Source organism: Podarcis cretensis, assembly GCF_951804945.1.
Source record: "Podarcis cretensis genome assembly, chromosome: 6".
NCBI classification, from domain to species: domain Eukaryota; kingdom Metazoa; phylum Chordata; class Lepidosauria; order Squamata; family Lacertidae; genus Podarcis; species Podarcis cretensis.
In genome coordinates this window covers 10578780-10600429 of record NC_137175.1, presented here as the reverse complement: position 1 = coordinate 10600429, position 21650 = coordinate 10578780, and the positions used below count along the sequence as shown (strand labels likewise).

Sequence of the window (21650 nt, the reverse complement as noted above, 5' to 3'; positions counted from 1 at the left end):
GGGAGAGGGAGGCATGTGGAATAAAAATATACAAGGACAGGCTTCTTCACCTTACTGTCCCATTTTCCTAGGATTTAACCTAGGATGAAACAAGAAGCTTCAGATCCCTAGCTATTTCTGCTTAGCTCTGAAATAGCTAGAATTTACCACCACTTCTCTAGTCACCCTTGTTTCCTTTCTGCACTTCACAACAATGGGTGATTTCATATGGCAGAAAGCAAAGGAATCAGTAACTACACTTCTGAAGCAGAGGGTAAACCTGCTCCTTGCAATGTCCTACATGTAGCTGCATGACAGAGCACATGGATGTGCATTCTTTGGCGTCTCTTAAGTGGGGCTGTGGGAAACCCCTGTCTGGAACTTGGGGCCTTCGCCACTAGTCTAGTTTAGGCCCAGATTGGAGGCAGGGAGTCGACCTGACTAGTGGGCTGGCACCTAATCTCCCCTAACCCTCATGGACCTGGACCAAATTTGACAGGCAGGATTTCCCACATTCAATCACATGACTCGCAGTGGCGTCAGGCAATGGGGTGCTTTGAAATCCCAACAGTGCAGGGGACTTGCAAGCTCTTTCAAGGCTTATTTGACTCTCCCCACTCAGCTGCCTGTTGTCTTTGTCCATGGAGTTTTCTTGGCAGGGATACTGGAGTGGCTTGCCGGTTCCTGCTCCAGGTGGATCACGTTTGGTCAAAACTCTCCACTATGACCTGTCCACCTTGGGTGGCCCTGCACGGCATAGCTCATAGCTTCTCTGAGTTATTCAAGCCCCTTTGCAATGGCAAGGCAGATCAAACCTATCCATTCTTAAGGAAATCAGCCCTGAGTGCTCACTGGAAGGACAGATCATGAAGCTGAGGCTCCAGTACTTTGGCCACCTCATGAGAAGAGAAGACTCCCTGGAAAAGACCCTGATGCTGGGAAAGATGGAGGGCACAAGGAGAAGGGGATGACAGAGGACGAGATGGTTGGACAGTGTTCTCAAAGTTACTAACATGAGTTTGACCAAACTGTGGAAGACAGTGGAAGACAGGAGTGCCTGGTGTGCTCTGGTCCATAGGGTCACAAAGAGTCAGACATGACTAAACAACTAAACAACAACAACAACAACTCAGCTGCCCCCCTTGCCAGTGATTGGGGGCATAAAGGCATCGGCATCCATGTCTCCACCTGTCCCCTACCTCATATGAGATGTAGGGCAGATGGCCTTGGTTTGGAGGGAAACAGCCTCATGTGCCAAATTGGGACCCATGTTGGGCCTGATTAGGCCTATGGGCTGGAGGTTCCCACCCCCTGGTTTAGAGATTATTGATCTAGATGGAACAATGGTCTGCTGCCAAGGAGTGTGGTGGAGTCTCCTTCTTTGGAGGTCTTTAAGCAGAGGCTTGACAACCATATGTCAGGAGTGCTCTGATGGTGTTTCCTGCTTGGCAGGGGGTTGGACTCAATGGTCCTTGTGGTCTCTTCCAACTCTATGATTCTATGATTCTATGACATAGTATAAGGCAGCTTCTTCTTGCCTATGATCTCAGCCTTTGAGAATTAGAACTCTGCAGCCCTGCCAAGTGAGTGTGCCCAAGAAATGAATTGTGTTTCTTGGTCTCGGTTGCTGGAGAGGAAATCCAGAGCGAGAGAGGCTTCTGAGCTTGTTGTCCCATTTGCAAAGAGGCTTCAAATGGTCTTGTGACCGAGACGGTATTGCTGTGTGTAGCTTACCACCCCCTTTAATCTGGAGTGATAGAATGCACTTTAAATGCTTCCTGACAGCCCCCAAACAAACCCACAGCCTTCTTAGTAAGTTCCCATGTAAGCTGTCAGGCTAAGAGAAACATTATCATTTATTTTTAAATGTCTAACAGCATTAGCAACTGTCGAGTGTGGAAGTGCTCCCGCCCACATCTGATTGTGGTTTGAGAGTTATTAATCAAAAGAGAGAGGAAAGATGGCAAGGTCAAACATGGACACCTCATTCGCACAGTAACCTGAACATATGAAGAGTCAGGATTGCTATGGATCAAGCAATAGCAAGAGAGAGAGAAAAAGAAAATGGTAAGCTATGTGCCAAGTTAGCTGTCACAAATGACCTTTGGGGACATCAGTTGGGGAGAAATCATGGAGGACATAGCACTAATTTCCCCTCCCTACATTGAGATTTGAACTACAAATTATAGGGATGTTATGTACTGATCTGAATCCTAGAACAATAGAATCCAGAATGCAGCAGTCTGATTGGTCTGCAGGAGCCACCCAATCCAGCTCCAGGTGGAAGTGAATCAGCGACCTGATTGGCCTGTGGGAGCAGCCAATCAGGCTCCTGGAGGAAGTGAATCAGGCTTCTGGATGAAGTGAATCAGGAGCAGCCCAGAATAAGCCAATCAGGTGGGGCCCATTATGTAAATAATGTATATATAGCTAGACGTTTTGGAGAAAGTTACATTCATTGCTACTATGAGCTGAATAAAGAGCATGAAATTCACACTCAACTCCAAGTATATTTCAATGGAGTTCCATGATTCTGCCTTGCAAAATCTAAGACACCCTGGGAGGAGGCTGGTTCTCTGTCTGTCTGTCTGTTACATTTATATCCCACCTTTTCTTCAGTGAGCTGAAGGTGGCATACATGGTTCTCCATTTCCCTTTTGTGCCCTCACAACAGCGCTGTGAGGTAGGTTAGGCTGAGAGACAGTGACCGGCCAAAGACCAGCCAGTGACTTTTGTGGCTGAGTAGCAACCTGAACCCTGGTCTCCTTGGTCTTCTTGGCCTTCAACTCCCATCATTCCTCATGTTGGACCAACTCCCATCAGCATGGCCAATGACCAGGGATGATGGGAGCTGTAAGCCAACATCCTCTGGAGGGCAGCGCGTTGGCTACCCTTCTGCCCTAAAGTTTCATTGCTGGCCCATATTATGTCCAGCCTCCAATGGAACTCTTACAAAACATGGTGGTTGAAGTTAAGGACCTACAAGCCTAGAAACTCCTGAGTGGCCAAATGGGGACAGTATCAAACAGACTTGGTGTCTGGCTGAGGAACAATGGAGACAGAAGTGCCTTCTGTCTATGGGAAGGGTAGTAGTAGTAGTAGTAATAATAATAATAATAATAATAATAATAATAATAATATCCCACCCATCTGGCTGGGTTTCCCCAGCCACTCTGGGCAGCTTACAGCCTATCTAAAAACATAATAAAAACATCAAACATTAAAAACCTTCTGATACAGGGCTGCCTTCAGATGTCTTCTAAAAGTTGTGTAATTCTTTATCTCCTTGACATCTGAAGGGAGGGTGTTTCACAGGGAGGGTGCCACTACCAAGAAGGCCCTCTGCCTGGTTCCCCGAGGCAGACCTCAGTGTCTGGGCTGAGTGATGGGGGTGGAGACACTCCTTCAGGTATACTGGGCCAAGGCCGTTTAGGGCTTTAAAGGTCAGCACCAACACTTTGAATTGTGCTCGGAAACATACTGGGAGCCAGTGAAGATCCTTTAGAACAGGCTTCTTTAAACTTGGCCCTCCAGATGTTTTGGGACTACAATTCCCATCATCCTTGAACCACTGGGCCTGCTAGCTCATGGGAGTTGTAGGTCAAAAGCATCTGGAGGGCTGAGGTTCAGGAAGCCTGCTTTAGAACCAGTGTTATATGATCCCGGTGGCCACTCCCAGTCATCAGTCTAGCTGCTGCGTTCTGGATTAATTGTAGTTTCCGGGTCACCTTCAAAGGTAGCCCCACATAGAGCGCATTGCAGTAGTCCAAGCGGGAGATAACTAGAGCATGCACCACTCTGGCGAGACAGTCTGCAGGCAGGTAGGGTCTCAGCCTGTGTATCAGGTGGAGCTGGTAGACAGCCACCCTGGACACAGAATTAACCTGCACTTCCATGGACAGCTGTGAGTCCAAAATGACTCCAGGCTGTGCACCTGGTCCTTTAGGGGCACAGTTACCCCATTCAGGACCAGGGAATCCCCCACACCCGCCCGCCCCCTGTCCCCCAAAACAGTCCTTCTGTCTTGTCAGGATTCAACCTCAATCTGTTAGCCACCATCCATCCTATAGATGAACCTTCAGTATATAATCCATTAGAACGTTGACCACACGTCTTTGACTGTCTAATGGCTGACTCTCTGCCTGCAGCTATGATGCCTCTTCTGCCTATCACTTGCTGTCCTGTTATGCATGCACAGGGTTTAAAGACTTAGAACTGTGTCCCTGCCACACCTCCTTAACCTAAAGCACATGTGCAATATGTGCTACCCCGTCACCCCACGTGCGTTGGTGGACGCGCTCTGCTGTTGTTGCACAGCCACCTTCAGGCTATGCATTGTCGCTGTCCAAAGGCCACTGGCCCAGATGGTTTTACAACATAACTGCCTCTGAATTTTCACCGAGTCAGCAAGTAGCACAACGAAGCTCTCACAGCTATATCAATGCAGGTTGTTCTTGTTTATGGTCATGTTAATGGTGCAATAAATCTTGAACTAACCTGGGAGACTTAAAAAAAATAAAAATTCAAAGTTATCTCTAGGGAGCATTACTGCTTCAATCCCACCAGGAACCTTTGCAACTTCAGTTCCACTTGGTAGCTTTGTACCTTCACAGTAATCTGTACTGCTTTGAAGAGTGAGGCCCAATCCACCAGGAATTTATTCTGGACCATTGGAATGAACAGGATCTGTGCCAGGGGCATAGGAAAAGAGGGGCGGTCTGCCCCAGGTGCCATCATGGGGGGTGGGGAACAAATGATCAAGGAACAATTACTGACATACTAGGGCGGTTCATAAAAAACTTTTTTTTTTAAAAAAATGCCTGCTCCAAAGGTCTTATCTTACTACACTAGGGATTATAAGGCTACATATGAAATTTCATGCATATCAGTTAATATCTTGACCCTCCTCCACGAAAATAGCTGTTTATTTAGCCCTTTTTTCCTGTGTTGTGAAGGCTGAAATTTCAACAAAGCGTGTTCCTTTGCTAGACTTTTTTTGGGCACCTGCTAAAAGCATTCTTCTTTAGGCAAGCATACCTAGATGCTTAGGTCCTGAGAGATCTGCATTGGCTCCCAGTACATTTCGGAGCACAATTCAAATTGTTGGTGCTGACCTTTGAAGTCCTAAACGGCCTCGGTCCAGTATACTTGAAGGAGCGTCTCCACCCCCATCGTTCAGCCCAGACACTGAGATCCAGCGCCAAGGGCCTTCTGGCAGTTCCCTCATTGTGAGAAGTGAGGTTACAGGGAACCAGACAGAGGGCCTCCTCAGTAGTGGCGCCCACCCTGTGGAACACCCTCCCTTCAGATGTGAAGGAAATAAGCAGCTATCCTATCCTTAAAAGACATCTGAAGGCAGCCCTGTTTAGGGAAGTTTTTAATATTTAATGCTGTATTGTTTTTAACACTTGATCGGGAGCCACCCAGAGTGGCTGGGCGGGGTTTAAATAATAAATTATTATTATTAATTATTATTATTATTATTATTATTATTATTATTATTATTATTATGCTTCCATCATATGCATTCCCCATGCCCAGAAATCTAGGTATCAGGAATGAAGTTCCTCCTCATTACCTTGAGGACTGTTGTTGTTTAGTCGTTTCCGACTCTTCGTGACCCCATGGACCAGAGAACGCCAGGCACTCCTGTCCTCCACTGCCCCCCGCAGCTTGGTCAGACTCATGCTGGTAACCTCGAAAACACTATCCAACCATCTCGTCCTCTGTCGCCCCCTTCTCCTTGTGCCCTGCATCTTTCCCAACATCAGGGTCTTCTCCAGGGAGTCTTCTCTTCTCATGAGGTGGCCAAAGTACTGGAGCCTCAGCTTCACAATCTGTCCTTCCAGTGAGCACTCAGGGCTGATTTCCTTCAGAATGGAGAGGTTTGATCTTCTTGCAGTTCATGGGACTCTCAAGAGTCTCCTCCAGCACCATAATTCAAAAGCATCAATTCTTCGGCGATCAGCCTTCTTTATGGTCCAGCTCTCACTTCCATACATCACTACTGGACCTTGAGGACTAGTGCCTTAATTTAAGCAACAAAAGCTTTCAACTCTCGGGAAACTCTGCTCAGTTCAGCAATCAAATCATTCCATACTGCTTTCAGTGCATGCTTCTGTATGCATTCCTATGCACATGTGGGCTTCATTGACCCTGAATGATTTAACCATATTATCTTATTACATTCACATGGTCCCTGATTGGCTAGGATATTGTAGCAAAAGAAGCAGCCACCTTGTTAAAGATAAACCAGTACTGAAGCAGCAGCAGAGCTGGAGAATGATGGCTGCAAATAGGCATGGAAAAGCAACGGGTAAGGTTCCCCCCCCCCCATACCTGCACCCCTGCAAAAAGGACTTTTTTTGCATATGCTGTTCTGAAGGCAAAAATGTGCTACAGCTCTAATCTTAATGGGTGTTTAAGCTGAAGTAGCTTTTGTCTAAGGGAGGAGTACAACAGGCACCAACATAAATTATAGAGTGGCAGTGGAAGATCTGGAAATTGGCAGAGGAGACACTTGCTGTGATTAAAATTAAAGATTCCCAACTAAAGTTGGTAAAGTCCACTCAATACCAACTTGAATTGCAGTTGCTTAAGAAGATGTTCTGTGAACAGGCCTATGTTGCTGTTTGAATGGTGTTTTTTTTAAAGTGATCTTTTCAATTATTGTTTCGTACCATTTAAATGACGTTTTATCATTGTACACTGCCCTGACGTTGCAGTATATTAATGGCAGTATATAAATACCTTTATAAATAAAGATCGCATTCAGGCTCTGTCAAGTCCAGGATGTGGACCACGAGTATTGATTTGTGTCTTTATTGTTGTTGTTTTCATGTTGTAATTGTATAAAACTGAAGACAGAAACTGCCCGCTTCCCCCTTCCCAGTCATTTAGGCCTGTTCTACACATGGATGAGAGGGACACGGGTGGCCCTGTGGGTTAAACCACAGCACCTAGCACTTGCCGATCAGAAGGTTGGCGGTTCGAATCCCCGTGACAGAGTCAGCTCCCGTTGCTCAGTCCCTACTCCAGCCAACCTAGCAGTTCGAAAGCACGTCAAGGTGCAAGTAGATAAATAGGTACCGCTTTGGCAGGAAGGTAAATGGCATTTCCGTGCGCTGCTCTGGTTCGCCAGAAGCGGCATAGTCATGCAGGCCACATGACCCGGAAGCTGTATGCCGGCTCCCTCGGCCAATAAAGTGAGATGAGCGCCGCAACCCCAGAGTCGGCCATGACTGGACCTAGTGGTCAGGGGTCCCTTTACCTTTTTACACATTGACAACATATGGGAACCAGGATAGAGATGGTGTGGGAGAGGGGTTAATTTTCCTGCCCCTGCCCCTGCCCATTGCAGAAAAGGAACTGTTCCGTTTGCTACACTGGAGACTATTGTGTAAAACCTACTCTGAGCATCGCCTTTGGGTGAGGAACGCTGCTCTATTATATTTCAGGTGTAAAAATGGATACCTTGCAACAAGCCTCCTTGCAGCCCTCTGTAAAAGCGGGTCGGGCTTGCAGTGCAACTGTTTCGTTTTTTCATCATGCTGTCATTGTTTCTTTAAGCTGCAAGTGTACAGTCTGCATTTACCAGCAGCCCATAAATAACTCTACTGGAGCCATTGAGAGTCAGCTCTTGGCAGAGTTTTGGTTCTCTCTGTGCCCACTTTACAAAATGACTTATGCAGACAAGGTTGAGAGCATGGCTATTGCCTGTGGACATGGCTGTTGCTCCCTAGGTGTTGCTGAAGTCCAAAGGCCACCATCCCTGACCATTAGCCATGCTGGCTGGAGCTGAGCAGCAGCCATTGGGAACTGGAGTCCCAACATCTGCAGGGCCACCCATTCCCCACTGCTGGCTACAAGATTGATGGTCAATGGATTTAAAATAGCTCTCTCTGTGTGTCCCCCTTTTGTTCAAGCATTCTAAAGCATCCAGTATCTTCATTCCAACATCTCTCATCAAACCCAACACACCTTCAGGCATTTTCTTGCTCTTTGCTTCAGGAGGTTATTCACCCTGTAATCCTATTATGATGCCGTGGAGTTCCAACAAGTACAGAGGTGGCAGACGTAAGGCACCATCTGCATTATAAATAGCCATGGTTTACCCCAGAGAATCCTGGGAAGCGTAGTTTGTTAAAGGGACTGAGAATTGCTAGGAGACTCCCTATTCCCCTCATAGAGCTATAATTGACAGAGTGGTTTAATGATCAATCCCTCTTCCCGGGGAACTAACAATGTCCCCATAATTCACAGACAGTCTCCTCTCCATCTCCTCTCTCCTTCAGTACCGTGGGACATTGTGTGTGTCTGACATCATAAAAAACAACACTACCACCACCAAACCACATATTTCTCTTTGACAAGGAAAACAACCAGTGCAGGAAGCCCTGGACCAGATTGTTTCCATAATAATGGGTGATTCCTTGACAACTTCCTGGCTATAAATAGCTCCTGCTAGATTGAAGCAAAGTTACTGGACACACAATTGGTCCTGCTGAGCAGATGACACCTCACCACTCACTTCTCTCATTCCCATTTCTGTTTCCATAGAGCACTTCAACAGGGGAAAACAGTAAATTTGGGTCTCTCCAAATCTCCTTATATTGGTTCCTGAATAATCTTGGGAAATCCTCACTTGTTTACAGAAGCTGGTCTGGAAAGGAACCCAAGGTCATTGAACATAATATACTGGTACTTTCACTGAATACTGGCAGATCCCAAACTTGAAGGGCTTCTCCCAAGAGGGATCTCCCAAGACCTACTAGTCTAACCCCCTGCTCAACCCAGCAAATCCAGGGATAGAGCATCTCCACGATATGGCTGCCTAATATTTGCCTGAAGACCTCTAGAGTTGGAGAACCCACCAATCTCTAGGTTATGAGTTCCTTTGTTGAGCTGCTCTTACCACCCTAATGGACAACTAAAATTCCAACCTCCTCCTCTAAGCCCATTAGATCTCGTCCTGTCCTCAAGGATCACACAGAACAAGTCTTTGCCCTCTGCTGTATGATAAGACAGTCGGGTATTTGCAGTGCTGTGAAATCTCCTGGCCCCAAGCTTCTCAGTTTACGTTTGACTGGTCTTTGAGGGCAAGAGCAAAGCTGAGCTACAAAGATTCAAATGCCTGTTAATTTGGAAAGTCAAAATTAAATTCCCAAAACCATTTTCCATAGTAGTTAGTTCATAATGAAGAGTCATGCTGGATCAGATCAAAGGCTCATCTTGTCCAGCTTTCTGAACCTACAAGGGCCAACCAGATGACTATAGGAAGCCCCCATGTGGAACATCAGTGCAAACTCTGGCTCATGTTCCCCAGTGACTGGCATTCAGAGGCGTACGACCTCAGATAGATTCATTTACTTTCTTACATTTGTACCCTACCTTTCTTCAGCCATGGAGCCCAAGTGGTGGGCATGGGGTTCCAGGCCCTGATCAGACCCAGACCTGCTGAACCTCAGTAAGATGGTGACCTCATGTGCCTTCAGAGCATACCCTGGGTGTATAATATGACAAGTAGGCAATGAAAGTCTTAATCCACAATGTGGCAGCTAGACTGGTGACTGGGAGTGGCCCCACCTCTGCTACAGTGTGATGGGTTGGTGTGTTGAGAAACTTCCTTCAACAGAATGCTTGGAAGAGCAGTTCAAGAGAATTTCTCTGTGCAATTTATTTTTTAAAATGGTGATAAATTAGACACTCCAGAAGGTAACACACTATCAGAAGTATTTTCTTTTTAATATAAAACAGCAAATGTTTTAAAACAGGTTTATTTTCCTCTCCTTCCTCCCCCCTTTGCCTTGCCCACGCTAATAAACATTAGGAAGGCAAGACTTGTTTACATTTTAATAAAATTAAGTTACTTGGTGCCACTTTCTATTATAGTCTTTATTGGGAAGTGGAGTAAAATTGCACACAGGGGAGTCATAAAAAGAGGGGAGTTGAAATCACTGTGAACAAAAGTATAGATTCTGAGATTTATTTCTTTAAAATGGATCATGGGGAAGATAGATACCTCCTCCTCCAACAGAGGTCTGGGTTTCTTCCTGCTTTCGATTGGTGCTGGTAAAATTTGAAAACTTTCTGAGAGCAAAAGAGACCCATAGAGTCAGATGTGTCAAGAGGGAGGCAATTGGCCATATTCAGTTCAAATGGTGCATCTTCCATGGAAAAAGAAGCCAGCATTAAGAAAACATAGACCCACATTGATCACCCAAAGTACTAAGGTAGGAAGGTCCTTTTTTTTGCCTACTATCCACTGACGTCATGGGAACAACAGGTTCATCTGCTGCCTGCTTTCAATTTTAAAAATGGAAGACCAGTTTCCTAGGCCAGTGCCAGGGCACACCATGAGTCTTGGCGAAGAGGAACGCTTAGTCCCGACTGCTGGGTCATGGTGGCCGCAGAGAAGGCGTAGTCCTCTGGCTCGTACTTGAACTGGGTGTGGCTGTCAGCCAGAGCGTCTTCAGATTGGCTTGGACCCTACGAGGATTTGCAACAAAGAAATGAATGGGCTTGCTGTCCCCATTGCATTGGTTATTTTAACCCCTACCGTAAAGACTAAGATGTTTAACACGGGTCAGACCTCCAGTCTTCCTGATCTCTGCAGCTCCTGGCTGTATACACAAAGAATGGGAAACCTGTAGCCCTCCAGATATTGTTGGACTACAGCTCCCATCATCCCTGAGCAGTGGCCACTGTTGGCTTGGGCTGATGGGAATTGGAGTCCAACAACATCCAGAGAGCCACAGGTTCTCCATCCCCGACACACACCCTTCTTTATGCCTCCCTGCTTCTAGTTTCCCTTTCAGTGTTTTTCAGACTTGGGTCCCCAGCTGTGGTTGGACTACAACTCCTATCATCCCTAGCTAGTAGTCAGGGATGATGGGAGTTTGGTCCAACAGCTGGGGAGGAACACTAATCTCTTGTATTCCTTCTTCAGGTCTCCCACTCATTCTTTTGCAGGACTCATTTCCATTCCCATCATTCCTTTGGTCTACTGCCCCCTTTTATAGACCTCCATTTTTAATACAGGCCTTTATTTCCGCTCTGGCCTGCCGTACTCTAAGACTGGCCCAGGAGACTCTGAAATTACGGCAGCTTGGCCAATGCCTGCTAGAGGAGTCCATCATTATCATCTCCACCAGCAGCACAAAATCCATGAGCATGCTACATATCATATCATATCATTTGTCAAGATGTACTGCAGTTCCTATCATCCATTTACCTGGGAAGCTGCCACGATCGACTGCCCTGGATATTGCGCTGTTACAGAGGGTTCCGTTTTTAAAGTGACGGTGCTTTCAGAATTTGTGATGGAGGAAGGGGAATTGGTGGTTGAATTGGTGGACCCTGCAAGATAAAATGGTTTAAAGAATACATACATTAATGGAAGTGTGAAGCAGAAGCAGATTGCATTATTTTTGCTAGATATAGGCCATATGATTTATTCATATTTCCATCTCCTTCAAACTTCTGACATCTGTGCAAGGCCGCTGAGACCAAACATTTGCTTCTTTCTCAGAGGTGAGGAACTGTCAGGTCCAGGGGCTGAATGTGGCCCTTGAGGGATATCTATGTGGCCCTTGGGACCCTCCCTAGACCCTACCCCACCCCATACTTCTCACTGGCTCTCCTCTGTGTGTAACTTGAGAACTTTTGCCTAGATGTCACATTTTCTGGAACTGTGATAATGGCTCTTGCTTTGGGGATGAAGAGGGAGGGAGGGGAATCTATAGCTTCTGTATTGCTAGAATCTAGCCTACTGTACAAAGGCAACAATCACATCCATTGCTTTCCCTGCTTTCGCCTCTGGCCCCTACCATCACTGCATGTGGCCCCCAGAAAGTTCCTGCAATGGAATACAGCCCTCAGATTGGAATAGGCTCCCTACCTGTTGTTTTATCCCATTACCAACAGCGAACACAACCCACTGAGTGCCAATCCTTTCGCAGCCAAAACAGTACTGTCCACACACAAGAGGAGCAGTCCCCAAGGTTTGCACAAACAGAAAATACTTTAGTAAATCTTAGAAGATCTTAATGGGAACGATGACCCCAAATAGCCAAACAAGGACTAAGCACTTTAATTTTATCACTTATAATTTAATCTCATTTTTTATAATTGTCCTCCTTCAAGCTCACCCTTGCCCTTGCTTTAACCCTTATCCTTCACAGAGGGTCTAACTAGTCGGCCAGCAGAATCATAAGAAATAATTCTTTCTGGGTTGCATCTCTTCGGACTGTGGGTTTGGCTAGGGTTGGATGTGTGTGAGGATGAAGGTTAAACACACAGAGAGAAACCTTGGCTGAACTGTGGATCACACACACAGAGAAAGATGAACTCTCTGTGTGAGCACATGGGGTTGATCTACACACGGGGGGGGGGGGGGACGACGCTATAAATAAGTCAGAAATTAAATCGTTATAGGAAAAAACAACGCTATGAAAAATCACAAATATTTTTTTTTGCTCTCCAGCACCATCTGGTGTTGCATCTTTATAATGCATTCAAAACACTGTTTTTTTTACTAATGTAGCTGACTCCATAGTGTGTATGAACTGTGTGAACACTTCGTGAATTCTGCTTCACAATGGTAGAAAGAGTCAACATCGAAGGATCAAATCATGCAGATACTGCCTTCCTTTCCTTAATTCTGCAGTGTAGAAGGTTGGATTGTAAGCAATTTGGAGCAGGACAGCCATGCATGCACCGAGACGCCATTTATTTTATAATTTACTATTATTATTGATACCTGTTGAGGATTTTCCTTTGGTGATATTTTTAGGTTTCCTCTTCCTCGTCTGGATGCTTTCTTTTTTCATTGCCAGAGGTCTGGGTACCTTGACATCAAAAAGAGGAAGAATCATCAGTACCGGCTTTGACTTGCTTTTCTGCAGAGCACTCCAGTATTTGCTTTATAGTCACTGTATCTGTGCAATGCAGATGGTGTCCTTTCCTTCAAAGGGGTTCATTTTTCTCACTGGCAGTCCTTGGGCTAGTAGATGCATGAGGCAGAGTATTTGGAGAGCCTTACGACAGACACACACACCCATATTTCCTCCAGTTTCTTTCCTACACTACTGGGGTAGGAGAAATAGCTGTGGCTGATGACTACAGTATTTTTACTTCTTGAATAAGGACAGTCTTCTGTCTCTGGGACAGGTTAAACCTAGGTCCACATTTTTGAAAGACGCAAAGCACACTGGCACAGGTTCTGGCCTGGCGGCAGATTCCACTTCTGAACTCAAATCAAAATGCTGATCTTGGTGCATAAAGCTTAGGACCCTGATTCCTTATAGACTGCCTTATCTCATAAGTACTGACCCAGACCCCAAAATAGTTGTCTGAAGCCTTTTCTCTCAGTGCCCTTTTCAAGAAAAGTTTGGAGGAGAGCAATGAGAGAACAGGCCTTTTCCGTGGTAGCCCCTCAGTTGCAAAACACTCTCCCCAGGAAGGCAAATACACGTTTCTTTCTCAAGTACAGTGGTACCTCGGATTACATACGCTTCAGGTTACATATGCTTCAGGTTACAAACTCCGCTAACCCAGAAATATTACCTCGGGTTAAGAACTTTGCTTCAGGATGAGAACAGAAATCGTGCTCCAGCGGCACGGTGGCAGCAGGAGGCCCCATTAACTAAAGTGGTGCTTCAGGTTAAGAACAGTTTCAGGTTAAGAACAGACCTCCAGAACGAATTAAGTTCTTAACCTGAGGTACCACTGTATTTGGGAACTGATGGAGACCACTATATTGTGCTGCCTTTATGGCAGTATTTGTCCATCCTGTTGTTGGGTAGAAGGGTTTTTGTGTCTGATTCTTTTGTGAATTGACTTTTAGAGTCAGTGTTTTTAACTACATACAGGCCACTCTCAATTTGTGTGCATTTGATGCACGCATGTACCATGTTCAGCACCAGAAGGAGGAGGGCTGGGGCGGGCGGCTTAATGCACTCTGCCAATGCATGCGGTGACCTGGAATGTAACTCCGGTGTAAACTGAGGTGTGTGTGCCTGTATTTATTTCTATATATTGTACTTGTTTCTGCATTTATTATTTCTCTGGGGCTTTGTGTTTGAAGAGACACATGCTCAGAATACCAGGCTAATGAATACATGCTCCTTACCCCATGCAGTTTCATGTATAATCCGCATGCGTTGCAGACTGGCTCCCCTTCTGCGTTCCGTCTCCAGAGCGTAGTGTTGGTCGTATGGCAGTTAGTGCAGCAGAGACCGGCGCGTCTAGAGGAGGACTGAAAAGGAAGAAATATATATAAGTGGGGTGGTGCTGAAGCGCTGCTGCATTTGCATCAGGCAGGAAATGATCAAATCTGAGATAAAACCCATTTACTAGAAGATGAGGGGTTGATGTGACATCAAATATAAACATGTCAATTTGCCTTTTAAAGCCATCCAGGATGGCGGTCACCGCTACCATCTTGGGGGAATGAATTCCATAGCTTATAACTATGTACTGGGTGGAGAAGGTAACTGAATATTAATGGAAAACTATGTATTTTTTTATTAAATTTGTTAACTGTTGAAATATACAGGGTGAGTCTTTTAAAAGAGGCCCCGTGGAACATGTGTACTCTATATCCACAGGGCCTCTTTTAAAGGACTCACCCTGTATATACCGTATTTTTCGCTCTATAAGATGCACTTTTCCCCTTCTGAAAAGTAAGGGGAAATGTGTGTGCATTATGGAGCGAATGCAAGCGGGAGGCTCTGCTCAGCGCTCCCTTTAAAGAGCTGCACACACACTCTGCACGCTCTTTAAAGGGAGTGCAGCTCTTGGGGGAGCCTTAGCCATGCGCAGCCTCTCCTGGGCAGCGGGATGAAAGCTCCCCTTGCCCGGGAGAGGCTGCGCATAGCTATCCCACAAGCCAGGATAGCCAGTGGGATCGCTGCGCTGTGATCCCGCTGGCTGTCCTGGCTTCTGGGATTCAGAATATTTTTTTCCTTGTTTTCCTCTTCCAAAAACTAGGTGCGTCTTATGGTCTGGTGCGTCTTATGGCGCAAAAAGTATATATACACAAACAGTGAGTGAGGGAGGGAGAGAGAGAGAGAGAGAGAAATAACCCAGTGGTGTTCCTTGCACGATGGTTGTGTAAACAAGCAGAATACAGTGGTATCTCGGGTTACATACGCTTCAGGTTACAGACTCCGCTAACCCAGAAATAGTGCTTCAGGTTAAGAACTTTGCTTCAGGATGAGAACAGAAATCGTGCTCTGGTGGTGCGTCAGCAGCAGGAGGCCCCATTAGCTAAAGTGGTGCTTCAGGTTAAGAACAGTTTCAGGTTAAGTACGGACCTCCGGAACGAATTAAGTACTTAACCCAAGATACCACTGTAGTAAAAAATTACAATGCAAGAACTGACAATGCTAAGGGTACCTGAATGAGCTGAATCTCCTACCACTACCGCCCAAGGCAATTCTCACCAGCCCCTGCTTTCTTCTTCAAGGTATGTTCATACATGTGCCCATGTTCATGAAGAAAATTAATAGATTCTCTGGCTCTGTTGCAACCCCTTCACTTTTAAGGGCTTCAAAGGAGAATTATGGAGCCCAACTTGTTCCACTGCTAAGTCTCTGACCCAAACAGAGAAACATATTTTGACTGCTACATGCAATCAGCAGTTGCATGTGAAGTTTGCGATGATTTCCTGCACAGATGCCAGCGTGAGAATCACACCATTGGATTTGTGCCTGGTGAAACAAGTACTCCTCCTTTCACATGAAAAGTTAACCTGCTCTCTCTCTCTCTCTCTCTCTCTCTCTCTCTCTCTCTCTCTCTCTCCGTGTGTGTGTGTGTGTGTGTGTGTGTGTGTGTGTGTGTAGAAGTGTTTTAAAAATATTTAGGAAGCTTTGATGGCAACCAAGACAATCAAGGGTCTGGAAACTGAGCCTTATGAGGAATGGTTGAGGGAGTTGAGTATGTTTGGCCTGGAGAAGAGGAGACAGAGAGGAGATATGATAGCCATCTTCAAATATCTCAAGGGCTGTCACATGGAAGATGGAGCAAGCTTGTTTTCTCCTGCTCCGGAGGGTAGAACCCCAACCAATGGATTCAAGTTACAAGAAATGAGATCCCAGCTAAACATCAGGAAAAACTTTCTGATGGTAAGAGCTGTTTGACAGTGGGACAGTCTCCTTCACAAGGTTGTGGACTCTCCTTCCTTGGAGTTTTTAAAGCAGAGGTTGGATGGCCGTCTGCCATGGATGCTTTAGCTGAGATTCCTGCATTTCAGGGCGCTGGAGTAGAGGACCCTCAGGGTCCCTTCCAACTCTACAGTTCTATGTGATGAGGGAAGGCTCTCTAACCCCCCCCCCCCCAACCCCAAACTGGCAGCTTGATATTGTGTAGTCCTGCAGCAGATACATCTTGCAAACTAACATACTCTCACTTTAGGTGCTTCAATAATATTTCACAGCCTTAAAGTATCAGTTCTTCGTGAGCATCACCCATTGCCTTGGAAATTACCCACAATGCAAAAAACAAAACCATGCATCCGTTTGTTTCGCTATTAAAAACTTGGTCCCCACAAATGATGAATTAAGTGAAGGGGAGCAGGAATCAGAACGAGAAGTATTGCAAAGACCGGCATTTCAGGAAGACATAGTGGAATGACACATTTTAGCATTCTGGTTGTGAAGTTCCTGAATGCTCACCCACATGTTTGTTCCCCATTTCTAGGCACGGGTTTGGGATTTCCAGGTCCAGGCCTGAATGTTTTGTGTTTGTTTTCTCCCACTGCTTTATATAGTAATATGTAAGATGGGGTCACCCCTCCATCCCTGCCAGGTCACATTCTACAGCGGCTACAGCAAAAATGGCCATTGCTACAGACCTCAACAAAATTATTGGTTAAACACTGTGATCATGATAATGAAAAAAAGTGTTGACAGATCACAATATTGTTAATTAAAGTAAAATCATCTAGGACTGTAAGGATTGCTGTGATACTGTTTGATCAAACAGTGGCATGGCTTCCCCCCCCCCCCAAAACAAAATCCTTAAGAAATGTCATTTCTTAGGGGTCTCCTATCAGCTATCAGCCCCCTTCAAACCACAGTTCCTAGGATTCTTTGGGGGAAAAACAAGACCGTTTAAAGACATATAAGAGTGATCGAAACATATGGTGTGACTGTGACCATAGAGGATGAGCCCTGTAGGAAAAGAACTACTCTTCCAGAAGGGAAACAGTCAGATTACGAATTCTCTCCAGCATTTGGCAATAGTGGTAAAAGACTAAGGTCTATTTTGGTTGTCAGGGAAGGAGGGAGGGAGGCACATTTGTTGCAACAGCTCCAGCATTATTCTTTTTTAAAAAGAGAAAGTGAATTCCTCCCTCCTCTTCTTATTCCACTCTGCCTTTGCGGAGCTTTGACCTTGGCTAGGAAGTTGTTGACTTCAACATTGCGCCCCGATGTGTTTGTTTATACAAAACCAGACCGAGCCCTTAAAACAGAAAGTCCACCCCAGACTGCATTCAGCAGCCAAATGCAGCTAATAAGCTTTTGGTATCATGGACTTTGTAATGTGTTTCATTCAAAGCACGCAGGAAAAGCTCATACACAGCCTCAGCTACAAAGCCAGAGGACTGAACCAAGATGGAGAGTCACACCCAGAGTCATTGTGGCTCGAACGACACATGATACTCAGCTGAACAATTATTTTCTCCAATTCTTTATATGGCTGACTCTACACACACACACACACACACACACACACAAGTGTTTGTGTGAAAGGAAGCTCAACTGTTTTGTACTCTGGTGTACACTTGTTGAATGTTACCTGTGAATAAACGTGCCAGTATGCAGCTCAAAGATTTGTGTGCACAAATTGTACATCTGTTGATCATACTGTGTGAGCACCCAAGGAACAGCCATGGGTCCAGTGGCGTAGCGTGGGGGGTGCAGGGGGGGCCGGCCGCACCGGGCGCAACATCTGGGGTTAGGGCAAATCCACGGGTTAGGGGGCGCAAATCACTTGCCTTGCCCCGGGTGCTGACAACCCACGCTACGCCACTGCATGGGTCCATGCCCCATGTTGGGCAAAAGATACCTGCATTGCAGGGGTTGGACTAAATGATCCTCGTGGTCCCTTCCTATGATTCTGAGGGAAAGAGATGGACAACTCTCCCCCCTCTGGCTAACCTTCCCCAGAACTTTAGTTCTTAGTCAAACTCTGATTCCAGATGCATGCTTGGTTAGGAGATGGGGCTAAGGGGAGGTTAACTAGCAATATTAGGTTAGATCTTATCTTCATGTCCAACTACTCTATTCCGAACTTAAAAATGGAAAGCGTAATGCCGGTGGTCAACAAAAGAGGTTCAAAGACTCTCTCTAGGCAAATCGGAAAAAATGTAGTGTAAACACCGACAACTGGGAAACACTGGCCTGTGAGAGCTCCAATTGGAGAACAGCCTTTACCAAAGGTGTCATGGGCTTTGAAGACACTTGAACTCAGGATGCAAGGGAGAAATGTGCTAAGAGGAAGGCACGCTTGGCAAACCCTCACCATGATCAACTCCCGCCCGGAAACCTATGCCCCCACTGTGGAAGGATCCAGAATTGGCCTCCACAGTCACTTATGGACTCACTGTTAAAACCGTGTTTATGGAAGACAATCTTACTCATCTACAAGTGATAGAAGAAGGAGGAGGAGGAGGAGGAGGAGGAGGAGGACAAGAAGAAGAAGGAGAAGGAGAAGAAACAGAAACAGCAATACTAGGAAAGGGCTTATCTTCATTCACCACTGCGATTAGAATTGGACAATTTGCCCACAATCTCCCCCTTTTTAACTTTGATTAAGGCAGATTCCAGGTGCACACTGACCAGCTGCCATCGTGTATTTTCCTCTCCCTTTCCAATACTACGTTTAGGGCTTGAATAGTTTTAATCCAGCAAAGACAGATGAAGGTCATGGGAAATACCTTTGGAATCCCAAGGACAAGTCAACATTTCTGCTGCCAGGGATGTAAGATATATTCTCTAAACAACTGAAGGGGGAGGGAAGAATGTTATACTTTACAACTCGGTGAGTAACAGTGGAAGGGAAAGACGCATTGGGTTGTATCCAGTGTTATTCCTGCTCAGAGTAGACCCACTGAAATTAATGAACGTGACTAACTAAGGGTCATTACTTTCAGTGGGTCTACTCCGAGTTAGCTGGAGTCCAGCCACAGAGTATAAAATTAGATGAAGTGCGAAGTTGCTAAATGTAAACAGAGGCAGTCTTGACTCCAACCATGAGGCGCCAGAGATTTGCAGACTGAATCTGGGGAATGGCTGTGCTTTTTGAAAGCTTGGGCTTCCTTTAGGAAACCTAAAATTGGAACCCCAAACCTGAAAAGCAAGCCAAAAGAAAAGAAAAGCATGGAGTAACAGTCACGTGGTTTTAAAACCTGCATTTGGATGTATTCAAAATTAAATTGCAAGTGGATAAAGTCACATATAGGGGACGCGGGTGGTGCTGTGGGTTAAACCACAGAGCCTAGGACTTGCCGATCAGAAGGTCGGCGGTTCGAATCCCCGTGACGGGGTGAGCTCCCATTGCTTGGTCCCTGCTCCTGCCAACCTAGCAGTTCGAAAGCACATCAAAGTGCAAGTAGATAAATAGGTACCGCTCCAGCAGGAAGGTAAACGGCGTTTCTGTGTGCTGCTTTGGTTCGCCAGAAGCGGCTTAGTCATGCTGGCCACATGACCCGGAAGCTGTATGCCGACTCCCTCAGCCAATAAAGGGAGATGAGTGCCGCAACCCCAGAGTCGGCCACGACTGGACCTAATGGTCAGGGGTCCCTTTACCTAAAGTCACATATATATTAAGAACATTTTGCAAAAGGTTTCATAAAAGTTCCTACACTGAATGCACACTTTCTTGCTGAAGAGAGTCTGGCCCTGTAGGCATCATCATATGTGCCTCAGTGGCAGAATGCAAAGATCAGGCAGAGGAATGGGGAATAAGGTGATCTCATATGCACATTGGCCCCAGGTTGCTTAAGACTTTGTATGCCAATAGCAAGTCCTTGAAAATAGGTTGGTGGAACCATAGGAAGCTGCCTCATATCGAGTGAGATCCATTGTTCTGTCTAGCTCAGTACTGTCTACACAGACTGGCAGCAGCAACTCTCCAGGGTTCCAGACCAAGGCTCCTCTCCCAGCCCCACCTGGAGATGCCAGGAATTGAACCTTTTGCAGGGAAGGTAGATGCTCTGCCATTGAGCCACAGCTCTTCTCCAAGTACATTCAAGAACATACTGGCAGTCAGTGGAGCAACCTCAACTCAAACAGCTCAGAACCACAATAACTCAAGGTCTGACCCAGACCCCGCAATCATCATGCGAGGTCCTTCTTTGTGTGCCTCCTCCAGAGGTCCAGAGGGTGGCAACACAAGCCGGGGCCTTTTTTGCAGTGGCTCCCTGCCTGTGGAATACTCTCCCCAGGGATGTTTGCCTGGCACCTTCATTATGCATCTTTAGGTACCAGGAATAAACATACCTCTTCAATCAGGCCTCTGGTTGGTTAGCATTCTCTTTCCTTTTAAATGTGTTTGTGGAAGAGGGTGTTATGGGTTTGTTTTGTTCTTGTTTTGATTATGCCTTTTCTGTTTTCATCTTGTATTTTTATGCTATGTACCACCACAAGATCTATGGATGGTGGTTGGTATACTAATTTAATAAACAATAAATAATAATAGGTGTTATATGTTGGCAGTAAAAAGTAAAGGTAAAGGGACCCCTGACCATTAGGTCCAGTCGTGACCGACTCTGGGATTGCGGCGCTCACCTTGCTTTATTGGTCGAGGGAGCCGGCGTACAGCTTCCGGGTCATGTGGCCAGCATGACTAAGCCGCATCTGGAGAACCAGAGCAGCACACGGAAACGCCGTTTACCTTCCCGCTGGAGCGGTACCTATTTATCTACTTGCACTTTGACCTGCTTTCGAACTGCTAAGTTGGCAGGAGCAGGGACCAAGCAACGGGAGCTCACCCCGTCGCAGGGATTCGAACCACTGACCTTCTGAACGGCAAGTCCTAGGCTCTGTGGTTTAACCCACAGTGCCACCCGAGTCCCATGTTGGCAGTAGCCAACACCCAATAGCAAACAGGCTGCAGAATTCTGCACCAGTCATGGCTTCTAAACCAGCCAAGAGAGCAGCCTTATCTTCAAGATTACCAGTGCTTGAATCACTGTAGACCAGCTAAGCTGATCCAGGAAAGATTGCAGCTGACTAACAAACCAAAGCTGGTCAGAAACATACCTAGCCACCAAAGTAACCTGAGCCTTAAGCAAAAAGCTGGGTCCAAGAGAACCCACAGACTATATTTGCTGCTTCATAGAGAATGCAACGCTATCTAAAACTGACAACACACCCATCTCCAAGATACAGGAACTACACCCAGCTTCCAGAGTCTCTGGATGTAAACTCAAGCTTATTAAAATTATTAGACAGATTAGCTTATTAGATTCCTGGTGGAAAAGCCTACTCACCAGGATGGCTTTGTGCCTTCAGTACTGGCAGCAGTAAGCCTCTGAATACCAGTTGTTGGAAATCGCAAGTGGGGAGAGGGGTCTTGCACCCGGGGGGCTTGCTTGTGGGCTTCCCATAGGCACCTCGTTGGTAGCTATGAGAACAGAATGCTGGACTAAATGGGCCTTGGGC

At 46.0% G+C, this 21650-nt stretch overlaps 1 protein-coding gene across 2 annotated transcripts in view; it reads right to left on the bottom strand.

The window, feature by feature from the left end:
* Positions 1-9704: 9704 nt before the first annotated feature.
* The window catches only part of GATA5 (GATA binding protein 5), a 54152-nt gene continuing 42206 nt past the window's right edge, over positions 9705-21650 (bottom strand). For both annotated transcript variants that reach the window (XM_079979721.1, XM_079979720.1), the window contains exons 4-7: positions 14111-14236; positions 12740-12827; positions 11213-11337; positions 9705-10467 (exon numbers count right to left, since the gene is read on the bottom strand). In XM_079979721.1, coding sequence (XP_079835847.1) covers positions 10312-10467; positions 11213-11337; positions 12740-12827; positions 14111-14236 — 495 coding nt within the window. In that variant the 3' untranslated portion in view covers positions 9705-10311. The remainder of the gene's footprint in view (positions 10468-11212; positions 11338-12739; positions 12828-14110; positions 14237-21650) is intronic.